The sequence below is a fragment of the Protopterus annectens genome, chromosome 13.part0, assembly GCF_019279795.1.
Source record: "Protopterus annectens isolate FY-2018-M chromosome 13.part0, PAN1.0, whole genome shotgun sequence".
NCBI classification, from domain to species: domain Eukaryota; kingdom Metazoa; phylum Chordata; order Ceratodontiformes; family Protopteridae; genus Protopterus; species Protopterus annectens.
Window position 1 is genome coordinate 130,242,999 of NC_056747.1, and position 26,483 is coordinate 130,269,481.

General features: G+C 33.8%; 1 protein-coding gene across 1 annotated transcript in view; it reads left to right on the top strand.

Moving 5' to 3' along the window:
- LOC122817653 (disintegrin and metalloproteinase domain-containing protein 10-like) overlaps positions 1-26,483 on the top strand; it is a 1,242,151-nt gene that overhangs the window by 962,567 nt on the left and 253,101 nt on the right. Inside the window, exon 9 of the mRNA XM_044090715.1 lies at positions 22,376-22,539. Coding sequence (XP_043946650.1) covers positions 22,376-22,539 — 164 coding nt within the window. The remainder of the gene's footprint in view (positions 1-22,375; positions 22,540-26,483) is intronic.

Here is a 26,483-nt window from a genome sequence, read left to right on the forward strand (position 1 = left end):
AATTCTGTTTGATCATCATTAATCCAACATGGTAGAAATTTTTGTAAAACAGAATTGGAAATAGTCACACACCTCGTTGCTGGTTGTGACATACTAATGGCAGAAGGACTGTATACCGAAAGACATTACATACTAATGTAGCAAGACTGTTGCACTGGGGACTGTGCAAACATTATGGTATTGAAGTGGCTGAAAAACACTGGAAACATGAGCCACAAAGCATCATAGAAAATTCTGAAGTCTATATCAAATGGGATCGCCCATTACCAACAGTTCAAATGATAGCTACTAGAAAACTGGATGTACTGGTCCATGAAAAGAAGACAAAAGTAGCATTGATCATTGAAATCACCACACCCAGTGACTACAGTGTCTTGTGTACAGAGAAGCAGAAAGTCATAAAATATCAGGATTTGCAGGCAGAAATGAGAACAATGTGGAAGAAATATACCCAGACAGTTCCCATGGTAGTAGGAGCAATGGGTCTTATAAAAAAGAATCTGCAAGCGTATTTAGATATGTTACCAATACACTCCATACAAATTGCAGAAGGAGTCATTACTGGGCACATTGTGTGTGCTGCATAGAGCACTTCTGGCTGACATCAAAGATTGAAACAATACTAATTTCATGAACTCTTATCATACTTCGACTTGGGAATGGGGTCCATTTTCGTCATGGTATTAGAAACCCAAATATGTGGAGAAGCTAAAAATAGAAATTGCTGTAACCTAGCAGCATATATAGCCATGAATATTTTATAATCAATATTTAAAACTGTGATTAGTCTATATGAGGAACATTCTGCTGGATTTTTATTTGCCTTTAATATTGGGGAAATAAGTGTGTACTTCCAGGATGGCAGTGCTTTTGTTAGATCTTTAACTGTTATAAAGACTTAATGTAGAATGTGTAGAACTTCTTTTGGAAGTAATTGTAGAACTTGTTTTGGAAGTAATTTATATAATTCCAATATTATGCCATCATTACCAGGTGCTTTGCTCAGTTTTAGTTTCTTAATTTGACTTTTTTTTTTCAATAATTTTTATTTTCATTTTACATTTATATAAAGTACAATCACTTCCATTTTTACAACATGACCATAAGTGAGTGTTATACATTGTAGTCAATATAGTAACATGTAGGTCATACAACATATCTGTTTACACTGTATACATAGATGCTTTCTCAGTCAAATCCGTTGTTTATAAAAACAGCACATACAATCTTAATTTGACTTTTAATTTCAGCCCATCTTTAAAAAGTCATCTACATATGTTACATTTCTCTTACGTCCAAGCAAATATATTTCTTTAATATGATTGGACTTATTGATTTATTTTGCCCTGGAAACTAATTTATACATAGATTTAGGCTTCATGGTACAGTTAATTTACTTGATCTTCTCTACATTTATCATCGTTTTATGATTTAAGACCTCCAAATACTTGTTTTTAGCTCATCTACTTCTTTCAACATTTTATCTTGACTTTTATGACTTTTCTGTTGTAATTTATCAGTTTTCCCTGTATTTCTATCAGGTCTTATCACATTTCTTTTTCTTAAGGGCATACCAGTTTTTTATTCTTCTATTTAAATAAGCTTTTAAGGCATACCATACATATATTTCAGATGGGTTACCTTCATTTGACTGAAAGCTCATTTGACTGACAAACATTTTAGTCGGACCAAATGACTGAAACTTCATTGCAGTGACACTTCATTTGACCGAGAGTTCATTTGACTGACAATTAGTACTGGCAGTGTCTAGAGCACTGTAAGGTAAGTAAAGGGAATATGTCCTTTTCCCCACTGTAGTTCAACCCTGGAGTTAGTATATATAGTTGGGGGTGTGGGGGCACAGCCCCACACTTACTTTGGTTTTGCTGAACAATATAAAACCAAAAGCAGAGAATATAACATGAAACTAAGTGGGGAGCTATGCCCCCCACACCCTAACTATATATACTAACTCCAGGGTTGCACTACAGTGGGGAAAAGGACATATTCCTTTTACTTGCCTTACAGTGTCCTAGACATTGCCAGTACTAATTGTTAGTCAAATGAAGTGTCAGTGAAATGAAGTTTCAGTCATTTGGTCTCAGTCAAATGAGTGTCAGTCAAATGAGCTTTCAGTCAAATGAAGGTAACCATTTCAGACACATCCTCTCTGTAATTGATTTCTAAAATTGTTTTAATCTCATTATAGAAATATTTAAAATCCTTTAAGTTTGTTATGTATGCTGGTATCCTTTTTATAGATTTTTATTGGTATTCAGTTGTAGTCAAAAGTCATGGTATTATGATCTGAAAGTAGGCATGAAATTGCCTTTACTTTACTCTAAATTATTGGAAATATATGCTGTATCTATTCTTGACTGAGATCTATCGCTATGAGAAAAGTAGGTATAAAAAGAGAATCTGGGTCTGAGAATTCATTAATATATTTAATCTAAAATTGAATCTACAAACATTTTAAATTCTTTTGCTGAAGGTAGTATTCTTCGTTTTTTATGATATTAGAATCTTCATCTCTTAGTATGCAGTTAAAATATCTGGTCATAATTATACTACCTTTCAAGTGTTGTATTATCTTTTCTAGTTGTTGCTTAACCATTTTTACACCAATACCTGGAATCCAGTAAACATTTATAAGGGTATAGAAACTTCCATTAATTTCAATTACTAATGAGCAGAACATACCTTTATCATCTTTATACGTACTTATTATATTAGGTAAAGGTGAAGTATTTTTCCATAATATGGCCACCCCCCTCTTTTTCTTTTTATATTGAGAACAACTCAAAACTACACATTGTTTTGTGTTAAGCCTATTTATAACTTCTTGTAGTAAATGTGTTTCTTGAAGGAAGACAACCTGTGGCGTATGTAAATTTAGAAACTTATTTAAATTACTTCTCTTGCAACCATTATTGAGACCTTTTATATTAATCGAAATGCTTTTAAATTGCACCATACTATATCTATTAGTAAATAGACAATAAATATGCTTCTAACTTTCAGATGTATTGATTTTGTTATACCACTTATCTATGATATACTTCTCTTAATCATTTCAAATCTATTTATGTTAGTAATATTAAGTACACTGGTATTCACAAAATGTGTAGATATCCATAAAAAAGCAATAGATTATACTGAGCTTTAAACAAAAAATTCTTTCACCCCTCCTTCCCTCCATGGAGTCTAGTACTCCTGGCTTTAATAGTGAAACTATCCAAACTATCCTTCTCTTCTAATCAAACAAAATAAGTAATCAAGAAATTTACCTGCTATTTAGTAAAGTTATGACTAAATAAGCTTTGTTTACTGTAAAGTCACAACATGAGAAAATATATTATTTCTAACTTATAGAGTTTGCAGTATATTTACATCAGGAAGTGTCACGATTCAGAATTCTGCCTCCAATAATTCTATAATCAGTCTAGTGTAAAGTTCAGTAATGCACATCCAAATATTTTGATTACAAATAGAAAATCTTTATATAAGCAAGTAAATAACTTATTTAACTTTTAATTCATCACTTGGGCATTTTTATTATGAAATGTATCTGTTCCTTTTTGGATTTTTCTGATGAGCACAAATGAGACCCCTCTAATCTCTGATATTTACTTATGTTTACAAATATACACATGTACTTATCTAAAGGTTGCCATGTAACAAAGAAAAGGAATATCTCATAAAGTGACACTCATAGACTTAGTATTTGTTCATGTTTCAGGTTAAGATTTTGATCACAAATATTGCAATAAAATATATAATTTTTCTCTTTCTTCCCCTCCCCCCTCCTTCCCTTTTTTCAGTCTCTTTCCTTCTTTAAAATAATTATACAATTAGCTTAAAATGTGTGTTATTTCTGTGTAGTCTAGTCACTCAAAGCAATGTATATATAATATATACTTAGTATGTGAGTATCTCTGAAATACACAGTGTTGTTACATCCATGAAAAATATAAAACTGATGTCTTGCCACATGCTATATATAAAACACATTGATGTTACAACTATTTAGAGAATTTTAATAAATATGTCTATAAATTTGTGAAAGTAACCTCCATGTGTTGCATCAGGTACCTAGAACTGTAAAATCAGGTGCATATTATAGATGACACTCTACTTTCCTTTGAAATAGACTCATCAGTGTGTTAGATGTTATTATTCTCTATTACTGATGTTTGCTATGTAGGGAGGTTTGTCATCTCTTATGTGATGTCAACAAGAGGTGGTAATGTTGAAACTGTCTAAGAACTGATTTGCTGTGAAATGGAACCTCTAAAAATCTTAACTTTCAAAATTACATATCAAAGCTAACTATAGTTGAAGTAGCAAGTAAATAAGCAACGGCCATTTGTTACAAGATATTATCTAAGTTAAACTATTACTTAATTACCTATTTATAATGCATTAGAACTTAAGCAAATCTGCAATAAAAGTAGGATTGTATGTTTTATATACATATGATGAAACTATTTAGATAAACTTAAGTTTTAGAGATGCATCTCCGTGTATTATTATGTATCTTGCTTCCTTATCTTTATAGTTTACAAAACAACATGTCCCATCTTTTCTTTGTAACATCTATGTTTTATTGCATGTGTTTTAATAGATGTTATAAGTTTTACTGTTCATTTTTCTACTCAAAATATGAAATTAATAGTACAGTGTAACTGCCTTTCAGCCATCGCATACATGTTGTTTTATGAGTCTCACACTTCAATCCCATATTATTCTTCTGATATATCTATAGAGCACCAGTTACTGTTACAGAGTAGGACTATATATCTATAGAGCACCAGTTACTGTTACAGAGTAGGACTATATATCTATAGAGCACCAGTTACTGTTACAGAGTAGGACTATATATCTATAGGGCACCAGTTACTGTTACAGAGTAGGACTATATATCTATAGAGCACCAGTTACTGTTACAGAGTAGGACTATATATCTATAGAGCACCAGTTACTGCTACAGAGTAGGACTATATATCTATAGAGCACCATTTACTGTTACAGAGTAGGACTATATATCTATAGAGCACCAGTTACTGTCACAGAGTAGGACTATATATCTATAGAGCACCAGTTACTGTTACAGAGTAGGACTCTAATTATACTCATTACAGTAGACATGTAAAATTATTTGGTTCTCTGTACTGTAAATCATTTCATGCCATCTCTCTATGGGCATCGTAATAATATCTAATATATTTGTATCCTAAAATGAATGTAATATCCTGTTACAATTTCCACCTCCAGATATATTGTTACTGAAGAAGCTCTTCTTACTGATGAATTATGCATATGAGCAGTCAGCTTATAATGTCATTACGGCTGACAGTATATTCTTGCATTTCCCTGTTGTTGTATTCTCCTTGGCAATGTTCTACTGCATTAACCCCAAGGTAGGTTTGCACAAAAGTGGCCGTGGCCTGAGTGATTGACATGACAAATGGTTGTGATGTCTTATGCAAACGACACATGATTGACATACCATGCAGATTTGCTTCACCATCTAGATGGATATTCATTGAGGGGGCAGTAAAATTTCATATTGTATGTAGTATTTTTCATGTTTGCAAGGGGGCTGCCCCTGTATCCCCCATGTCTCTGTTTTTGGGCCATTGTTCCTCCATTATGTTTTGACTTTGTCCAACCTTTTTGTGTTTGAAGGTTGAGAATTAAGCTCACATAATGGCTGAAATTTAAGTTAAACTTCTGAAAAGTTCTGATCAAGTAATATGACTTGATACATCTTAAAATCAGGAATGTTTCTCATAATGAGGTTCACCTGTAAGGTATGTGAATAATAGTTATTTCACTTTAATAGGCAAATGAAAAGCTGAGAATAGAGATAGAAGGGAAAATAGTGGAACAGGTAAACAGCTTCAGGTATCTGGGAGGGGTAGTTGAGGAGAAGGGTAGTCTGAATGAAGAGGTCAAAGCTAGAATCAGAGGGGCTGCAGCCAACTGGCATAGAGTATCAGGTGTAGTCTATGACAGAAGAATGCATAAGAAACTGACAAGTAAGGTGTATGACAGTGGTGCGACCAGTACTACTGTATGGTACAGAAGCCTGGGCAGTAAAGGCAGAACAGTTGAAGAAGCTAGAGGTGATGGAAATGAAGTGCCTGAGAAAGGTGGTAGGATGCACACTGTGGGACAGACAAAGAAATGAGGACATAAGAGCAGAAGCCAAAGTAGCTCCAATTGCAGGAAAGATCAAAGAGAACAGATTACGGTGGTTTGGGCACGTGTAGAAAAGCAGAAGACAATCTGGTGAGGAAGATTTGGGACCGACAGGAAGAAGGTAAGAGGAAGCGAGGATGTCCAGCAGAGAGGTTGATGGATTGAGTGAAAGAAGATCTGCGACAGTCAGGCATGAGTGTTGAAGAAGGCAGGAGTGTGGCACTGAATCGAGAGAGTTGGCGACAGTTAATACGATCCCCGACCCCATGTAGAAAAGTGGGAAAAAGGGGGCTGATGATGGTGATGAGGCAAATGAAAAGAAAGCAGCCATTTAACTGCCGTACTTGACTAATAGCATGCTATCATCATAGTTAGACCCCAGCACGCACTTATGACAAAAGCTTTCCACAATGCATCTGCAAAACAAGTCAAACATTTGTTAGAAAAAATAAAGTACATGCTACAAGTAACCATAGACTGCATTTCTGAGAATATCTGTCTTAAATTATTTGTTTCTTTTCCCTCCAATACGTATTTTTTGTTTAGAAAATGTTACCCTATCTGCATATCAGTTTTTAAAACATGCACACAGATGGATTGTCTGTACCCTTTTCATAGCTATCTAATGTCTCATACGTATAACACCAGAAACTCCATGTAAATTGAAGTCCTGTCATGTAACATTAGTTATTTTCTTTGCCCTGTGTCTCTTTATTAAATTAGTAAGTCCACAGTATCTACTTTCCACAAGCTAACAATCTTGGATAAATATCCATCCGGACAAGTAAAATATCTAGATGTTTATTTATGAATTTAGTAAAACATCACCTGGTGCTGGGTGTTGGGCAGGGCTTGCTACTGCACATCCAAGGAGTCAATACAGAAAAACAAAGCCTTTAGTTAAAAATAAAATCTAGTCTGCAATTTCTTTATTTTTTTATTTAAATTTTGTAACTTAAATAAAAGCTTCGGAAATATATACATATATCTCTTTAAGTTGTTCGAGGTTATGACCTCTGCTGCTTTAAAGTGTGACATTAAGCATAGCTGTCAGACATTTCCTTCAAGCATGTCTTTTAATTTATCTGTATAATTTTGTATTGACTTGTTTGTAATCTCAGCAGGAAATCAGAGTTTTTATGTGGACTAAAGCTTCACCCAGTAAGTGCTCAAGCTACTTTTTTCTTTTCCCTTCACAGGTCTGAAAATATGTATGGCAAACTATTCATTTGACTTGCAAAGTATAACACTGTCACTATACTAAACATACACAGTTCTCACACAGTTTCTGTAACTATTAATCTGAATTTATACATTTAAGTTTACAGCTTCATAAACTGCAATCTTCCCCATTCCTTTTATGTAAAGTAAAAAGTGTAACCATCCATCATTTATTGAGAAGCACATATGAGTAGGTTTCTTAAAGTTCACCACAATCTCTAGTTCAGGTAGTTAAGATAATGAGAGGGAAAGAAGAAAGAAAGAAAAAAGTCATTTATCGCAAATGCATCCTGTTAAACTCTAACAAGCTTTAAGCTACTTAACCTAGTATATTGTAGCAGGAGTCAATCATCCATGTTTCTCTCTCCTCCCTTCCCCCCTCATTTACTTATGTTATGCTGCTTGCTTAATATTGTTCTTCTAGTTATATTTTAACCAACAATTTAAGTTAGTCACCTTATATGCATTCCCATTACCAACAATAAGCATCAAACCATGCAAGCAATGCTTACGGAGGACATGAAACGAACACGCCCTCTCCATTATGATTATTATTGTTGCTTTGAGTTCAGTTCATTTATATGTGAGAACTTAGTAATATATAACAAAAGAGACTATAAATCCAAAGAATAGCAGCAAAAGTTTCTTCAGCGACGATATGACAGCAATATTACAAATATACATCTTACATAAAACCACATAAATGTAACAGATTCTACCTCGTAATGGTCTATTTTTCGGATGGTCTCAATGGTACAAAGAAATTAAGACCATGTCGGTCAGCAACGGCAAACAGCATAAAAATACCGTAAAATCAATTACGCACACCATTCAGGTTCATCACCAACTCAACACCGCTCATAACATTTGCCTAATACCATAAATAAGCAGTGTTGTGATCATCGCAGTTCTTTTTGTAGTTTGTGCGTTATCGAGCACATTCACCCTCTTATATGGGCATAGGCTGATCCCGATCTCATCCTCATTGTTGTCTTTCCCACACAGAATTCCATCGCACACTTGCGCAAGCAGCGCAAAACTACGTGAATACACACTTGCACTGGTTCTTAGTATAAAGTCCTGATTTGTCTCTCATTTATGCGCAGTCGCCGCTTAGTTCCACTTCATTTTCAGTAACCGGATGTATGTATAATGTTTCGTTAATAGCTAAATCAGACGCTAAAGACACCAATGCTCGCTCACGACTATTGGTGCAGGTCTGCTACTTTCAGTAGCAAACACCTTGCCGGTTGCGGAGACCTGTTTCTGTGTCTCTCATCGCACAAATCACCTCCACTTGAAGTTGAAAACTTTCTGGTCATAGCTCCACCTATATTTATCTTGTCTAGTTGTTCACAAAATCTCTTTTCAGCCCTGTTTGTCTTGACCTGGCGCGCCCACGTGTCTGTCACCACACCCAAAGGCCTATGAAGCTCGACCTGCGCTTTTTTCAAAAACGGTGAGTCGAGGGCGCACGCCTTCAACCAAAGAAATGCACATCCTTCCCAACATTTTAGCGTCACACGAATATTAAGTTCTTGAAAGAGATTCAACAGTTCACTCGTCACGAACAGTTCACAGGAATCGGCGAGTCGTAAGACATAGACATCAACATCATTAGCTGCCTCCCCCCGCAAAATAAAGGAAGAGGTCATTCATTGGGGCCTGCCAAAATATTGCTCATCTTTAAGTCTTCCCCAAGACAAAATTGTCTTGTTCCATTTGGACATTGGTAACTAACATTTTTTTGTTTACAGGCTTTTTGCTCTCTTTCACATGCAAATCGATGCATGGTGGGGGTTTAGGAGAGGCTAACATGTTTGTAGACTAGGTAGCTAATGCTTTAATGATGTTTGTAGACTATATTAATGCTTCAACAAGCTTTCTCATGTTTCTTAAATTCAAGATGAACTGTCTATGTACTAGTTAGCTTTTAGATGTCTCTAGTATACAAGAACTTAATGGCATTAAGACAGTTTTACTTTAGAAGGTCAGCATGAACAGTTTACTAAGAAAAAGATATAATGCACCCTCAATACATTTTGAAAATGTTAGACAGAATCGGGCTTTAACAGGCCTCTAGATTGAATGTAGGAGAAACAGATTTTGAATAAATAACACAAGATAAATATAGAACTAGCAGAGAAAGGCACCAGAAACTTGTCAATCAGCACAGAGACAGTGTAGAACTCTAGACTATTTAGAGCTAGACCCTATTTCTGAACAAGTAGAGAGTGATTAAGCAAACAGGGTCAATAGAACAAATCTCACACTTACTTAAAATAAATTTTAGCTAGACATCAGATATAAGATACTGCACAGACATCATAGGCAAGCATTGGAATATCTTGACATCTGATAAATAAGTTAGCAAAGTTTGACAGGAACACATCCACAGTTTAGAAGCGTGGTCAAGAAGTCGCTACCAGACCAAAAATTTTGTAAATCCCAGAGACCAAATCAGGACCGAGGATACACCAGGACTAAACCATGCACTAGATACCAGTTTATGGAATTCTATAAATCAAGATATGGAGTTTCTACATCCAGTATTAACGTGTGGTTATACACTAGTGGTGGTGCAAGGTGTGATATCACATGTGGTTTACCTGCTACTTGCAAAGTACAGAGTAAATTCTACGGGAAAGACAGGTCATTAAGTACCATACTATAGGCAACACCTATACCATATTAAGAAGGGTAAAACAAGACATGCTTTACAAAACACAACAAAGACACGAATGAATAACACACCTTTATGTTATGAGAACTTGAGGGATGTGATACCAGAACTTGAGGGGGTGAGACTGGGAGGTTCAAAGATTGAACCTGGAGGCTGTAGCAAGGTGTGAGATTATGAGTTACAGCGACATGGAGACCATGAGACTATACCAATTAGACCCATCCTGAAAACACCATTAATGTGGTAGAAATCTGTATTTTATATGTATTGTATTTATAATATGTTTTAATAATATTTTTTATGAAATGTGGTTTTTGTATGATATATTTTTATATATTTTACTAGTTGGGTTACTGTTTATGTCACAATTTTCTTTGGTGCTTTTTAAGAGTTTTTCTTAATCAGCTGACTAGCTAATTAAGAATATAAGAATGGTGTGTTGCTTTTGCTTTTATACATCTGAAGAAGCCTTGTAGCGCTTTGTGTGTTGTCTTGTAATAAATCAGCTGAAGGGACCGACTGCTGCCTCTGCCTTTTATTCTTAGGATTTGTTTTGTGTTTTTGCAGAGGTACCTGGTTACTGTTGGAATTATATTCTGCTTTGCTTATTAAAGAGACTATAAATCCTAAAAATATAGTGTGTAACAGTGAATTATGTTCTTCTCTTGTTTTTTTTTCACCATTTACTGATTAAAAATATAGTGTGTAACAGTGAATTATGTTCTTCTCGTTTCTTTTCACCATTTACTGATTAATGTAATACCATTATAGATAAACAGGGGGAGGGGGATGTGCTATGTAGCATAGCATTTTACTGTGAGTTTGAAAGACCTAATAAATGATTCAGTTATTTACATATATTACTACATATTTGCAATTACTGATTAGAGGAAACCTGTATGAAGTCTAATCAGTTTTGAAAGCTATAAAATGAAAAATGTTATTCTTCAAAGTCAATTATATCTTTATATTGTTTATATATGTATATATATGCCAGTGCATATAATCAAGTACCCACATATTTGAACACATTTTAATTATTAATTTTAAACTATAAAATAAAAAAAAATGAAATTAGTTTAATAATAATTGACTTGTTTTAGGGTGCATTCAGGTCTCCCTCAAAGCTATAAGCATACTAGTAAGAATTATTTGTAATTAGTAATAGTCTTCTTATTAATTAGATAAACATGCTATTAAATTATTTAAAAATAAGTATTTTTTCTTTTAGTTTATTCTTTCTTTTATTTGTTTTCCAGTTATTTCTTTCTGCCTGTCTTTTCAAAGAGTTATTATTCCATTCCATATGTTCTACCAGGTCAGTTATGACTTTAGAAAGGTATGGAATTGTCTAAGTCATCAAAGATGTTAATGTCATCCAAAAGAAATATCTTAAGCCTGGCTGAGAAAAGCAGATGTACCTTGATCTGTTTCTTCTTTAGTTCTTTAATCAAAGGAAGAAAGTTTTTTTTCTTTTAGACATCACAGTAGTCAAATAATCATTATCAAACCTTATTGTTTTGCCCCCTAATTTGATGGGAGATTTTGTCCAGGCAGTTTTTAGAATTAGTTCTTTGTCTTGTGTAGAAGAGAACTTTACAATAGTAAATCTTGATGATGGATTATTTTTAGATGCAGCAGGAGCAGTCGAAGGTCTATGGGCTCTTTCAGTTCCATAGGACACTGCTTCAGGTAAATCAAGAGCCTTAGGTCGGCAAGCAACTTATAAACAAAGTTATGGCATCTGAGTCCATGGAAGTCATTGTTCCACTGTATTCAGCATTCATCAGACCTATCATTGAGTACAATGCCCCCTTTAGTATGTACCTAAACAGGCATATCCAACAACTGAGATGTCCACAGAAGTTCCTCACTAAAAGAAAACAGGGCATAAGTAATATGCCCTATGCAGACTGCCTCAAGGGCCTATCTCTGTATTCTGTCTCCTACAGGCTTTTGAGAGGAGATCTATGCCTGGCATACAGGGCATTGTCAGACCCCAGTCTGATGAACTTCCTGCATATCCACAAATCAAACAGTACCAAAATTACACATTCTAAAGACTTAAACCTTGCCTCTGACATAAATAGGACATGCTGGAGAGATAGGTATGTATCCCAAAGGCTACCCCGTCTATGGAACAGTCTCCCCATTCATGTGAATCAGAGTTCCTCCCTAACCCAATTCCAGTGCAACTTAGACAATTGGATGGGAAACCAGAAGTCATCCTTGGTTTGCTACCTGTCTCTAATGCAAACAGGTAACCTGTAAATAGTTCATCTCTGAGGCCCATGCTTACATTTATCAAGCGTATCAGAACTTGTCAAAGATTTGGGCTGCATGGCTAGGCTTATAAAGGCCCTTGTGGTCGTCAGCCTAGTAAACACCTATGAACCTATAAGATGTTAAAAAGCTTGTCATATTACCATCTCCTGTCTTCTCAGGTAAGCCAAAGATGCGGATGTTGTTCCTCTGGGACCTATTTTCCAAGTCATCTATTTTATCTAAAAGTAAAGTGTTTGTCTCAGAAGGAATTCAACATTCTTTTCTTCCTCTGCTAAGCTCCCTTCCATGTCATTTAATCAGACTTCTAGTACTGATATTTGAGCTTTCCACTGATTAAAAGATTCCTGTATTTGTTCTATTTGCTTGAAACATTTTTCTTTAAAGTTGTCCAACTTGTCTATTTTTTCCATTTTCAGTGAAAGATATTGTATGTTTGTTAATACAGCCTGAAAGTCCTTTCTCAAAAGAGACTCGTGAGAGTTCAATTTTGTGTGACTCATTCTGTTTTCCATTGAAGGATCTTCTGAGCAAATGTTTGGCAGGAAAATATTAAAAGTAAAAAAAAATGTTGCTGTTATCTTCAAGAATAGTTCAGAATATTAGTATTTTGTCAAAAATTCCAAATAAGAAAACTTAGAAATATAATTTCATGTCAGAACGTAAATAAAATAGCAGAGCACAGAAAAACTGGTGTTAGCCTGTCAACATTCCAACCAGAACCAGGTCTAAATTTTTTGATAATGTTGAAAGAGGGTACTGTAGAGAGGGGGAATTACAATGGTTTAATAGGCCTAAGCTAGTCAACAAAGGATAAATAAATTAAAGTCAATCAACAATTCAGTAAGTAAAATATTGTCAAACTGTATGCAAATTTTATGAGGCGTATTCATATTTCTAAACTCGGTAGGTGGTGATATGGATCATAAATGACATGTTAAATAGAAGGTATAGTGTTGCAAGACAAGTGTAGACTAGACTAGAGTAGTTAGAGCATTTATATCATGGAAAATGCTTGAAGCAGGAGTAGGTAGCTGCTTTGGACAGGGAGCTTGAAACTAAAAAGTATGCATTGGGTAAAAGAATAAACCTTGAAAATGTTCTTTTGGTTGAAGACAAATCAATGTGAATATTTTAATTATTTATCAGTGTGGCTATTTTTATAATTTATTTATACTTTGTTAACTGGCTGGAGAGGCTGGTATATGAGCCTTTTCAGCCATGATCTAGGAGCCAGTAGTGCAAGATTACACAGGAGTTAAAAACCAAATGTACAGTTACATTGATTTCACAGGTCACAAACCTACACAGAAGTTAAAAAAACAAATCCACAGTTACATTGATTTCACAGGTCACAAACCTACACAGAAGTTAAGCAAAAATCTAATTCAAAGTTGCATTCATTTCTAGAGTACAAAAACATGTTTTATATCTTCTGTATGCATCATAATAATCTATAGATAAATCATTTTAGTAAGTATTTAATTTATACAATTGTATGAATGGCTCTACGAAAAAGCTCTTACAAGATGTCAGGAGAGAAAAAAAAAGAGTAGAAAGGTATGAACATTGCAAACAGAGTTGTGGAAAAGGAAATGAGTGGAAAAGATGGCACTGGGGGAAGCTTGTTAGCAAGTACTTTTAGGATTCAGACAAGAAAAAAGAAATTTATTTTTTGGATTGCAACTTTTTTGATTTCTATTGTATATTTCTCCAGTAACTGCACAATTAGAGGGAAGGTAAATTATTTTTTAGAGAACTAAAGATAATCAAAACCAAATGTCTGATCTGCAAAAGAAGAATAAAAAAGAAAACTACACCCTACACCCCTTGCTACATATAAATGTGTATATATATTTATTGGTTACCTATTAGAAAATCGAAGTTACGGAACTTCGATTACCATATGGTCGACACCATATGATTGAAGTTCCGTAACTTCCAAATTAAAAAAAAAAAAAAAAGACATACCCTGATGGGTTAAAGCAGGGGGGCAAGCCCCCCTGCACCCCCCACTACTTAAATATACCAACTCTGAAATCACACTTTAATGAACTGAACTACAGTGCGGAAAGGGATGATTTCCATTTCCTACACTGTAGTGCAATCTCGGAGTTTGTATATTTAAGTAACAGGGGTGTGTGGGGCACAGCCCCCAATGTGGGGGTGCAGGGGGACTTTCCCCCTGGCTACACCCTTTACTTTTTTTTTTTTTATGTTCAGTTTGAACATTTTGAATTTTCAATTGTTTGATCATTAAAGGTCGACCTTTAGTGATTCGAACAATTGAAAATGCGATGTTCCAATAGGAACCCATATTTATTATATAATGATTGTTTTTTTTTTTATGTTTCTTGTTCAACACATAAAACAGCAACCAAAACAAGTCAACCAGTTATTACATCACTAGTATACCACACTTACATACAGTATATCAAAAAGGAAACAGACTTGTGTTATGGGTATTTTTTTTTTAAATTTAGGTGTAGAGTAGGGTTAGGGTTAGCATGCATTACTGATGCACGTTAAGGTTAGGGGCAGGGGTAGAATTAGGGTTAGCACACATTACTAAGGGGGGCAGGGGGCTTTGTGAACACAAAGATCAATCTTTTCAAATTGAATCAAAAATCACTGAGTAAAAAATGTTATTTTATGCAAGAAAGAGCAAGCCCCTGACACCCCCACAGCCCCTGCTAGCTATATATATATAATATGTGTGTGTGTGTGTGTGTGTGTGTGTGTGTGTGTGTGTGTGTGTGTGTGTGTGTGTGTGTGTGTGTATATACCAACTCTGAAATCGCACAACAATGGGGAAAGAACAAATTCTCAGATCCCTCTGTACTATGATCTTGCACATGAAGCAAGCCAGCACACAGAAAAACAAAAGAAAAAGACCATTTGCTCTTTTGTCCATTTGTCCTTGGTGATTGCACTCATAAATATACGTGCATGTGTGTATAGAGAGAAAGAGAAAGAATGACTGAATATCACAATATCACTGAAAAGCACATTCAGTGATCACTGAGGTTGCCATTTTCCTCACTGTTGTGTAACACCAGAGCTGAGATAGATAGATAGATAGATAGATAGATAGATAGATAGATAGATAGATAGATAGATAGATAATAGATAGATAAATAGATAATAGATAGATATATAAATATATAAATAGATAGATAATAGCTAGCTAGATAGATCATAGATAGATGGATAGATAGATAAATAGATAGAAAGATATATAGATAGATAGATAGATAGATAGATAGATAGATAGATAGTAAATAGATAGATAGATGACAGATAGATGATTAGATAGATAGATAGATAGATAGATAGATAGATAGATAGATAGATGGATAATAGTTAGATAGACAGATAGATAGATAGATAGATAGATAGATAGATAGATAGATAATAGGTAGATAGATAGATAGATAGATAGATAGATAGATAGATAGATGATAGGTAGATAGATGATAGATAATAGATATATAATCAATAGATAGATAATAGATATATAGATAATGGATAGATAGATAGATAGATAATACATAGATAGATGATAGATAGATATATTAGATAGATAAGATACGATAGATAGATGATAGATGATAGATAACATAGATAGATGATAGATGATAGATAGATAATAGATAGATAAATGAGAGATAGATAATAGATAGATAATAGATAGATAGATGATAGATAGATAGATGATAGATATATAGATACTAGATATATAATAGATAGGTGATAGATAGATAGATAGATAGATAGATAGATAGATAGATAGATAGATAGATGTATATATATCTTCTGTTGATATTTTCTTAATTTTAGGTTTTTATTTAGTTTCTGTATTTACCTGACCTTGTCTTGTTGAGATTTTCTTTGTATATGTGATAAGTTTGTTAGATAGTTATGTAATTGAGCTGCCATCCTTTGTTAATGTATTGTACTAGCATTTTTTGTTACTAAATTCTCTTGGAGCTTATCTCCCCAGGCCTCTACTGAAAATTGGCATATATCCAGTTAGACTAGCCCGGTCAACAAATGTAAAATAAAATAAAAATAAGTAAATAAATAATAGATAGATGATAGATAGATAGATAGATAGATAGATAGATAGATAGATAGATAGATAAATGATAGATATATAGATAATAGATAATAGATAGCTAGATGACAGATAGATAGACAGATAATAGATAGACAGATAATAGATAGATAGATAGATAGATAGATAGATAGATAGATAGATAGATAGATAGATAATAGATAGATGATAGATAGATAGATAGATAGATAGATAGATAGATAGATAGATAGATAGATAGATAGATAGATAGATGATAGATACATAGATAGATAGATGATAGATAGATGATAGATACATAGATAGATAAATAGATAGATAGATAATAGATAGATAGATGATAGATAGATAGATAGATAGATAGATAGATAGATAGATACTAGATAGATAGATAGATAGATAGATAGATAGATAGATAGATAGATAGATAGATAGATAGATAGATAGATAGATAGATAGATAGATATTTTCTGTTGATATTTTCTTAATTTTAGATTTTTATTTAGTTTCTGTATTTACCTGACCTTGTCTTGTTGAGATTGTCTTTGTATATGTGATAAGTTTGTTAGATAGTTATGTAATTGAACTGCCATCCTTTGTTGATGTATTGTACTAGCATTTTTTGTTACTAAATTCTCTTGGAGCTTATCTCCCCGGGCCTCTACTGAAAATGGACATATATCCAGTTAGACTAGCCCGGTCAACAAATGTAAAATAAAATAAAAATAAATAAATAAATAATAGACAGATAGATGATAGATGACAGAGAGATAGATAGATAGATAGATAGATAGATAGATAGATAGATAGATAGATAGATAGATAGATAATGGATAAATAGATAGATAGATAAATGATAGATAGATTGATAGATAGATAATAGATAATAGCTAGATGACAGATAGATAGATAGATAGATAGATAGATAGATAGATAGATAGATAATAGATAGATGATAGATAGATAATAGATAGATAGATAGATAGATAGATAGATAGATAGATAGATAGATAGATAGATAGATGATATGTAATAGAAAGATAGATAGATGATAGATACATAGATATATGATAGATGATAGATACATAGATAGTAGATAGATAATAGATAGATAGATAGATAGATAGATAGATAATAGATAGATAATAGACAGATGAGATAGATAGATAGATAGATAGATAGATAGATAGATAGATAGATAGATAGATAGATAGATACTAGATATATAATAGATAGATGATAGATAGATAGATAGATAGATAGATAGATAGATAGATAGATAGATAGATAGATACTAGATATATAATAGATAGATGATAGATAGATAGATGATAGATACATAGATAGATAGCTAGATAATAGATAGATAGATAGATAGATAGATAGATAGATGATAGATAGATGGATAGATATTTTCTGTTGATATTTTCTTAATTTTAGATTTTTATTTAGTTTCTGTATTTACCTGACCTTGTCTTGTTGACTTTTTCTTTGCATATGTGATAAGTTTGTTAGATAGTTATGTAATTGAACTGCCATCCTTTGTTTATGTATTGTACTAGAATTTTTTGTTCTTAAATTCTCTTGGAGCTTATCTCCCTGGTCTTCTACTGAAAATGGACATATATCCAGTTAGACTAGCCCGGTCAACAAATGTAAAATAAAATAAACATAAAAATAAATAAATAAATAATAGACAGATAGATAATAGATAGATAGATAGACATATAGATAGATAGATAGATAGATAGATAGATAGATAGATAGATAGATAGATAATGGATAAATAGATAGATAAATGATAGATAGATAGATTGATAGATAGATAGATAGATAGATAGATAGATGATAGATAATCGAAAGATAGATAGATACATATATAGATATATGATAGATAGATGATAGATACATAGATAGATAGATAACGGATAGATGAGATAGATAGATAGATAGATAGATAGATAGATAGATAGATAGATGATAGATAATAGATAGATAGATAATAGATGATAGATAGATAATAGATAGATGATAGAGAGATAGATGATATATAGATAGATAGATAATAGATAGATGATAGATTATTGATTGATCGATAGATATATAATAGATAGATAGATAGATAGATAGATAGATAGATAGATAGATAGATAGATAGATAATAGACAGATAGATAATAGAGGTAGACACTAGACAGATAGAATTAGAGAGATAATAGATAGAGAGATATAAATAGATAATAGAAAGTGATAGCTAAAGATACATAATATATAGCTAGAGATAGAGATAGATAATAGCTAGATAGCGATAGAGATAGACAGAGGGACAAAAGATAGAAATAGAGAATGAGATAGAGATAGAGATGGATATATATGAATAGATATTGACAGATTGCTAGAGACAGATATTAATAGATAGGTAAATAGATAATAGATAATAGATAGATGATAGATAATAGATAGATGATAGATAGATAGATAGATAGATAGATAGATAGATAATAGATGATAGACAGATGATAGATACATAGATAGATACTAGATAGATAGATAGATGGATAATAGATAGGTAATAGATATATAATAGATAGATAGATGAGATAGATAGATATATGATAGATAGATAATAGATAAATAGATAGATTATAGATAGATAATAGATGAGATAGATAGATAATAGATAGATGATAGATAGATAGATAGATAGATAGATAGATAATCAATAAATAGATAGATAGCGAGGTAGATAGATAATAGATAGATAAATAATAGATAAAGGTAGACACTAGACAGATAGAAATAGAGAGATAATAAATAGAGAGATATAAATAGATAATAGAAAGAGATAGCTAAAGATATATAATAGATAGCTAGAGATAGAAATAGATAATAGATAGTGATAGAGATAGACAAAGGGACAAAAGATAGAGATGGAGAATGAGATAGAGATAGCGATGGATATATATTAATAGATATTGACAGATTGTTAGAGATAGATATTAATAGATAGGTAAATAGATAATAGATAATTGATAGATGATAGATAGATAGATAGATACATGATAGATACATAGATAGATAATAGATAGATGGATAATAGATAGATTAGATAGATAAATGATAGATAGATAATAGATAGATAGATAGATAGATAGATAGATAGATAGATAGATAGATAGATAGATAGATATATGATAGATAATAGATAGATAATATATAGATGGATAGATAATAGATAGAGATAGACACTAGACAGATAAAAATAAAGAGATAATAGATAGAGAGATATAAATAGATAATAGAAATATGTAGCTAAAGATACATAATAGATAGCTAGAGATAGAGATAGATAATAAATAGATAGACAGAGGGACAACAGACAGCGATAGAGAATGAGATAGAGATGGATATATATGGATAGATATTGACAGATTGCTAGAGACAGATATTAATAGATAGGTAAATAGATAAAGATATAGATAAAGATAGATAGAGATATGTTGATGGAATGTCTATCCCATATATGTGGAGGCATGGGGGAGTTGCCCTGCAAAAGAACACTTCTTCATTTATCTTTGAAAGTTATTTTCAGTGACGGCGATTCAGAGTAGTGATTTCCAGTAATGGGTTATAGAATTTAGACTCTTGAAAGCCAGTAGGTAGGAAGCAAGTTAAATGATTCTATAAAAATAAGAAAATGTAGATAAGTAATATGGAAAACAAGGAGAGCTAGACAAAGGGAGGGGGCAGAGATAGAGAGACAGAGAATTTATGAATGGTTTAAAAGAAAATAGAAAGGGGAAAAGTTGTCTTTAGAACAATACTTGTGCCTGTAGCTCGAAGATTATTTGGTAATGTCCGTAGTTCTTTGGAAAGATGTGAGAAAGCTAAGGAATTAAGTAAGCAATGTATTGTAGCAGGAAAGGGAATTCATCTTCTTCACACAGAAGAATACATTATGTTACCATATTCATTTGGATATTTAATTGCTTATAATTACATGGTATTGTTACAATTATAGGAACAGGGTGATATTATAGGAACATAATGATAGGCTGTGTAATTTACCTGTAACTAGAGCAGATAACTTTGGTGGTATTTCATGGAGTTTTGTTTTTGCATGCCTCAGTAAGTTGAAGATTTATCTCTTTATCATTTATGACCCTTTCATTTTTTTTTTTTTTTGTGTGTGTTGTATAGTGAGGTATGCAAAATGGTAGCTAAGCAAAGCAGTTGTAGATTATGTGAGTTGAATACCAATAAAAGAACATTATGAAACATTCTTTATTACTGACTGGCTAAAGGTAAATTTGGAAAGGGACATTGAGATTGTCAGTAGGAATGCAGTCATGCTTGACTGTTAGGGTACTGGAGACTTATTTACTTTGGAAGAGATCATTTGTGTTTGTCAAGTTTACTTACTTTTTCAATACACATGTATTTTATCAACAGTCTAAATGTGTGACCCATCAAAGGTTTTTAGAGACAGACTATCATGTGGGCTGAGGTTGATGTGATTAGGAAGACTATGGTACTTTATGTTTTATCTGCATTTAGCAATCAGTTGGATAATTTCAGAAGGCAGAAGAATTTAAAATTCAGTCAATATTTGAATAAAGTTGTAATACAATAAATGTAAATTGTAGACCGACTCATTAGTGGTGATACCCGAAATTGCCCATAGGTATGAATATAATATATGAGTATGTGCGTGTGTGTGCGTGTTACCCCATAACTAGGATAATAAAGTGGATTTCAGAAGAATGAATGAATGAATTTCCCAATCCATAATATCAAAATCACTTTCTGAAAAATGTAAGTTTCTTCTTAAAGTATTTTATATTTCTCCCTCTCTCTATTTCTATATATATATATATATATATATATATATATATATGTGTGTGTGTGTGTGTGTGTGTGTGTGTGTGTGTGTGTGTGTGTGTGTATATGTGTAGGTGTGTGTGATGCTTAATTCTGTACATTTGGTTTACGAAGTCATGTATGAAGTCATGGTAGCATGAACTATTCTGATAACCTGTTCCATGCATATATCTATTTTGGGTAGAAAAGGACTGCAGGAGAGACCACTATAGTACAGACCAAACTCACTGCACTGTTGGCAGGGATCTTTTTTTTTTTTACCAAGTTATGCCCTTGAGCCTTAACTGAAGAGAACACAGTGTCAATAACACCAGCCATAGTTTATGTGCTTTCTTCCACAAGCATATTTATCCAAGTTTGTTAGTTTAGCATTGAAAGAAAAGGATATAGGCTGCTAATAAACTTCATCCTGTAATCCCTGTTTTGAGTTAAAGACTTGAATGATAAATTATATGACACTTAGGTAGTCACTTAACCAGATGGTGTTTCCACATTGTTCTTGTAAATAAATACATATGTCTGGCAAGCTCACTTACTTAAAGAATGAAAAATAAACACATATATCCTCCCACCAGGAATAACCCCTCCTCAACCTTGGTACGGACATCAGCTCACATAATTCCATATCACATTTAATGTGGTGGTCTTATATGCTAGAATACACCAAAGAGCAGGTGTGACATACCCCCATCTCACATGATACTAGGAGTGTTGTGCTCTTAAAAAAAATATGTATTTCATTCTCAGATAGGAGGAGAAAAAGATGGCAAGGTAGGGAAAGGTACTACAGGTTAAAATGCAGGCTGTGCCTTGACAGATTAAAATATTAAATGCACTTTTGGATTTTACTAATATTAAAAATGTCAGTTAACTATCAAAGGTCTGCATGTATTACTATTATTTCTTGAATAACATGAAGAAATTAACTTATATACGTTTTTAATTTCATTAGCAACATAGTAGAGATAAGTGTTACTACCGACTGATTTAACTTTTCATTTGCAGGAAATCATGGTGGAATATGCTCCAGATACAGCAAGACCACAGGTGGCTCGATGACATCTTCTAACACAGGGTTAATTACACTGCAGAAATATGGTCAATATTTACCCCCAAAACTGGTTCATCTGGTACTGGCACATGAACTTGGGCACAGTCTGGGAGCAGCGGTGAGTCACCTTTGCCAGGCATCATAAGTGTATAAACACCTGTTACGATGTAACAGATAGTTTCTATTAGTCAAATGTAAGATGTAACCTGCAAGTAATACTTTTTGTGATTATAATTCCTGTATTAGACTACTTCAAAAATGCAGACAATTTTCATATTGTTAAACATACATTTCCTAGAGACGTGTGGCAATATTTTAAACATGTGTACCCAAAGTATGTCAATTTAATTACATAAATTTGAAAAAGAAGAGAAAGGTTAATATCTTTGCCAGGTATCAGAGAAAGATAACCAATGGTATACATACTTATAAGAGTATGCAGAGGTTGGCAGAAGACTTGCTCTATTTTGTTTGCCTGTCTGCGTGTTATAAATATCCTTATCCAGTTGGCTGTATCTTTACCCAACTTATTTTCCATGTGTCTTGGCAACCTTTAAAATACCTGTATTTTTACATTCCATAACCTGTGTACACCTCTGATATCTGATAATGATAAAGACTAGCCACATAAAACATTTTGCAACTTTGTGTCACACAAACACTGAGCCCAAAATTAAAGTATTCCCTACCAGTTTGTTTCACATAAATCCTATTAATACTACAGAGTCATCCCAGAAAATAACAATAAGTCATGTTTCATCCACAGATAGCCCCCATACCCAGGGTACCAAGTATAAGTAGTTTGTAGTTTGTGTACACATCTCAGATGTCGACTGTAGTTAAAAAAAATAAAAAAAAAAGATAAAATAATGTTAGACTTAAACCCTTTTCTACACCACCTCTCTCGCTCATAGTTGCTGACCAGCTAGGCAATAATGGAGAACACTGGACCGAGCGTAAGTGCAAATCCAGTGTACTGAGTCACGTGGTTATGCAAAGTCCAGTGTTCTCCGTTTATCCCCTAAAACAGTTACTGCCACTAAATATATAAAAGTAAAAAGCTTTTCATTATTGATGAGCAGATCATTCAGCTATCCGTGATATTAATTGGAAAAATTCTTAATACACTGAATGCGTAGCATGCCGTTCAAATGTGGAACAGTGAGCAACATGGACTTTTTAAGACTCAAAATGAATACGTTCCTCATAAGGTTTTCTACCTGTTATTTTTAACTTTGCCACTGTTTGCTGAGCTAAAACGTTGAGAGCTATGACTGAGATGATATGCAGCAGCTCCTAGATGGTGTGTAACTGCTGTAACATTTGAAGAACTATACAAAAACACTAGTACAGTCCAGTCTTCTCCATCATCACCACCAGCTACAGCAAAGTACTTGATTCTCCTTCTAGATATTCTCTGCTGCCCATATCTGGCTGCCGGACATGGCTAAAAAAGGTTACCTTACTTCATACTACAAGGTCCAGTCCAAGCTTCTCTTTCAAAATGCAGTATTATAACTCTCCACTATACTATTCAATATGCTTGGGCTTTTGGCTTTGCCATCACAATGAATCATGGGAAGGCAAAGAGCAGAAATCTATGACTGCTCACCTAGGATAACTGCTCCCCATTTATTTATTTATTTATTTATTTATTTATTTATGTAAAGAAGCATTTCCTTGCTTTAAAAATAAATAACTAAATAAAGCACCTTTGGTTGTGTAGTGTACATGGCTCATGTCATGCAAGTTCAAATGGTAGGCCATGAATATGCAGAGGTAAGTACTCACGGAAGTACTCACACTGTTATTTCACAGCCTTTTTAAATTAAAACTAAAAATATATACTTTTATATTGATTATCTTCACCACATAAGTTAAGTAAAATGAGTTGGAAATGCTCAAATTAACAAAATGTATTTCCTTGCAGATAGTGAGTGACTGGCTGACTATATGCCACCCTAAAACTGTGGACCCCAAGCTGCCAGCTGAAGCATCCGATTATACTCTGTCAATGTGGGGGACAATGTAACTGTACCATTGAGCTTCATTATTCATTTGGGGCAGGAATAGTTCTGTGAAGTGATGTTTGAATCCTTTCAGTTAATGGAAACAGTTTTGTTATTAACATAGGTTCATAAGTTCATAGGTCTATGCTAGGCTTATTGACTTATGTTCAGTAATTCATGCTACTATAACTTAATAACTTTTTAAGCCTAGCCATGCATCCCAAGTGTGTCCAACAAGTTTGGTGCCCTAGAGGTTATTTTTAGGGGCATGAGTAAGCTAAGGCATGGGTCATCAAGCATTTACAGTTTCCTCTGTCTATTAGAGACATAGGTGACAGACCGGGGTGAATGTCTGATTACCCATCCACTTCTCCAGGTTACACTCGAATAGGGACAGGGAAGAGCTCTGCTTCACATGGATGGGAAGCCTGTTCCAGGGAAGGGGTATTCTCTGAGACATATACCTGGCCTGCAGCATGATCTGTTTATTTAACAAGCAAGCTTTAAGTCCCTGGATTGGGCAGTTATGATGCTGTTTATTCTGTGGTTATGCAAGCGGTCCATCAGAGCAAGCTCCCAAGATGACTTGTACAGCAGACATAGATCACCCATCAGCAGTCTGTAAGAGACAGAGTATATGGATAAAGCTTTGAGGCAATTCACATAGGACATGTTGTTAAAGCCCTGTATTCTTTATGTGAGGAACCTCTGTGGATGCTCCAGTTGTTGCATGTGCCCTGTCAGGTAAATACTGAGGGGGCATTGTACTTCATGATGGGTCTGATGAGGGCTGACTACAGTGGAACAATGACTTCCATAGATGTAGATACCATACACTTGCTTATAAGTTGAGTAACATAGAATGAATTTCTTAGTCTCTTAGAGATATATTGCTTGAAAGACAGATTACTGTCTTCAAATGTTCCAAAATCACTGACCACTAAGTCTGCTCTAAGGGGTGTGTTATTAATGAGGAACTTTCCTGATGTAGCTGACTGCCAGAAGAGTATGATTATGCATTTCTTGGCACTGAGTATCTAAGACATCAGTTATTTGTCTGTATTAGACCTTCATGAAGGATATTAGTGTCTTGGGGAGATTCTGTGATGGTGCCCAGTTTGCAATCATCTACAAACTTGGTCAGCCAGAGGTCCTTGACCCTGGCCTTGATTTTCAAGACGTAGATGCCAAAAAGGAGAGGACCCAGCCCTGAGCCCTGACAGACACTGCTTTTAACTATCTTCTTTATGGAGGTGACATCTTCTTTCCTAACTTCCTGAGGTCCTATCTGAGAGCCAGCTGGCAATGTAAAGTGTAACATAGCAGTTTAAGTCTAATTCCATGTATTTGTTACAATGCCAGAGTCAGAGTCGGGTATTGTATCAAATGTCTTGATCAGGTCAAGGTAGGCAGTATGCACATTTTCACCCTCATTTAGTGCCTTTGTGACCTATTTATTTATTTATTTATTGGCACTTGTTTACCAGTATAGTCCACTGGACCAAGCTGAGGCCATTTCCAGTGGAACCCCAGGGAGAAAACCTCCACAAGAAACATAATTAGAAAATAAAAGCAAAAATCATAAACTTATTACTAAGTATCACGTTTAGATATATAAAGCACAGAGGGTCAACTTATTACAAAGACGTTTAAGTATCGTTAACATAGCAGAGTGGGTAGATGTTATATTAAATGACTAGCAAAACTTATTATAGCAAACATAATAGAGGGGAGGTTCTAAGATTTTAGTAGAAGAGTAGTAGCAGCCAAGTTATAGGAGTGACAGGGTGTAGGAGGAAATAGCGGGGAAAATGATAAACAAGGGGAAGGAAAAGATGGTGTTAGAGTAGATGTGTAAGGGTGAGAGAAAGGAAGTACAAGAGATATAGGACTGGTGAGAAGGTTGCTAATAGTAACGGGTAAAGAAAGAGAGGGTGGAGTAAGGAAGTAAACTTGAAGTTAAAAGAGACGAATGTTTAGGAGGGGAAGTGAAGAAACTAAGTTATGGAAGGAGGAGGCTGAATATAATTACAGATCCAGGTAGAGTGGAGGT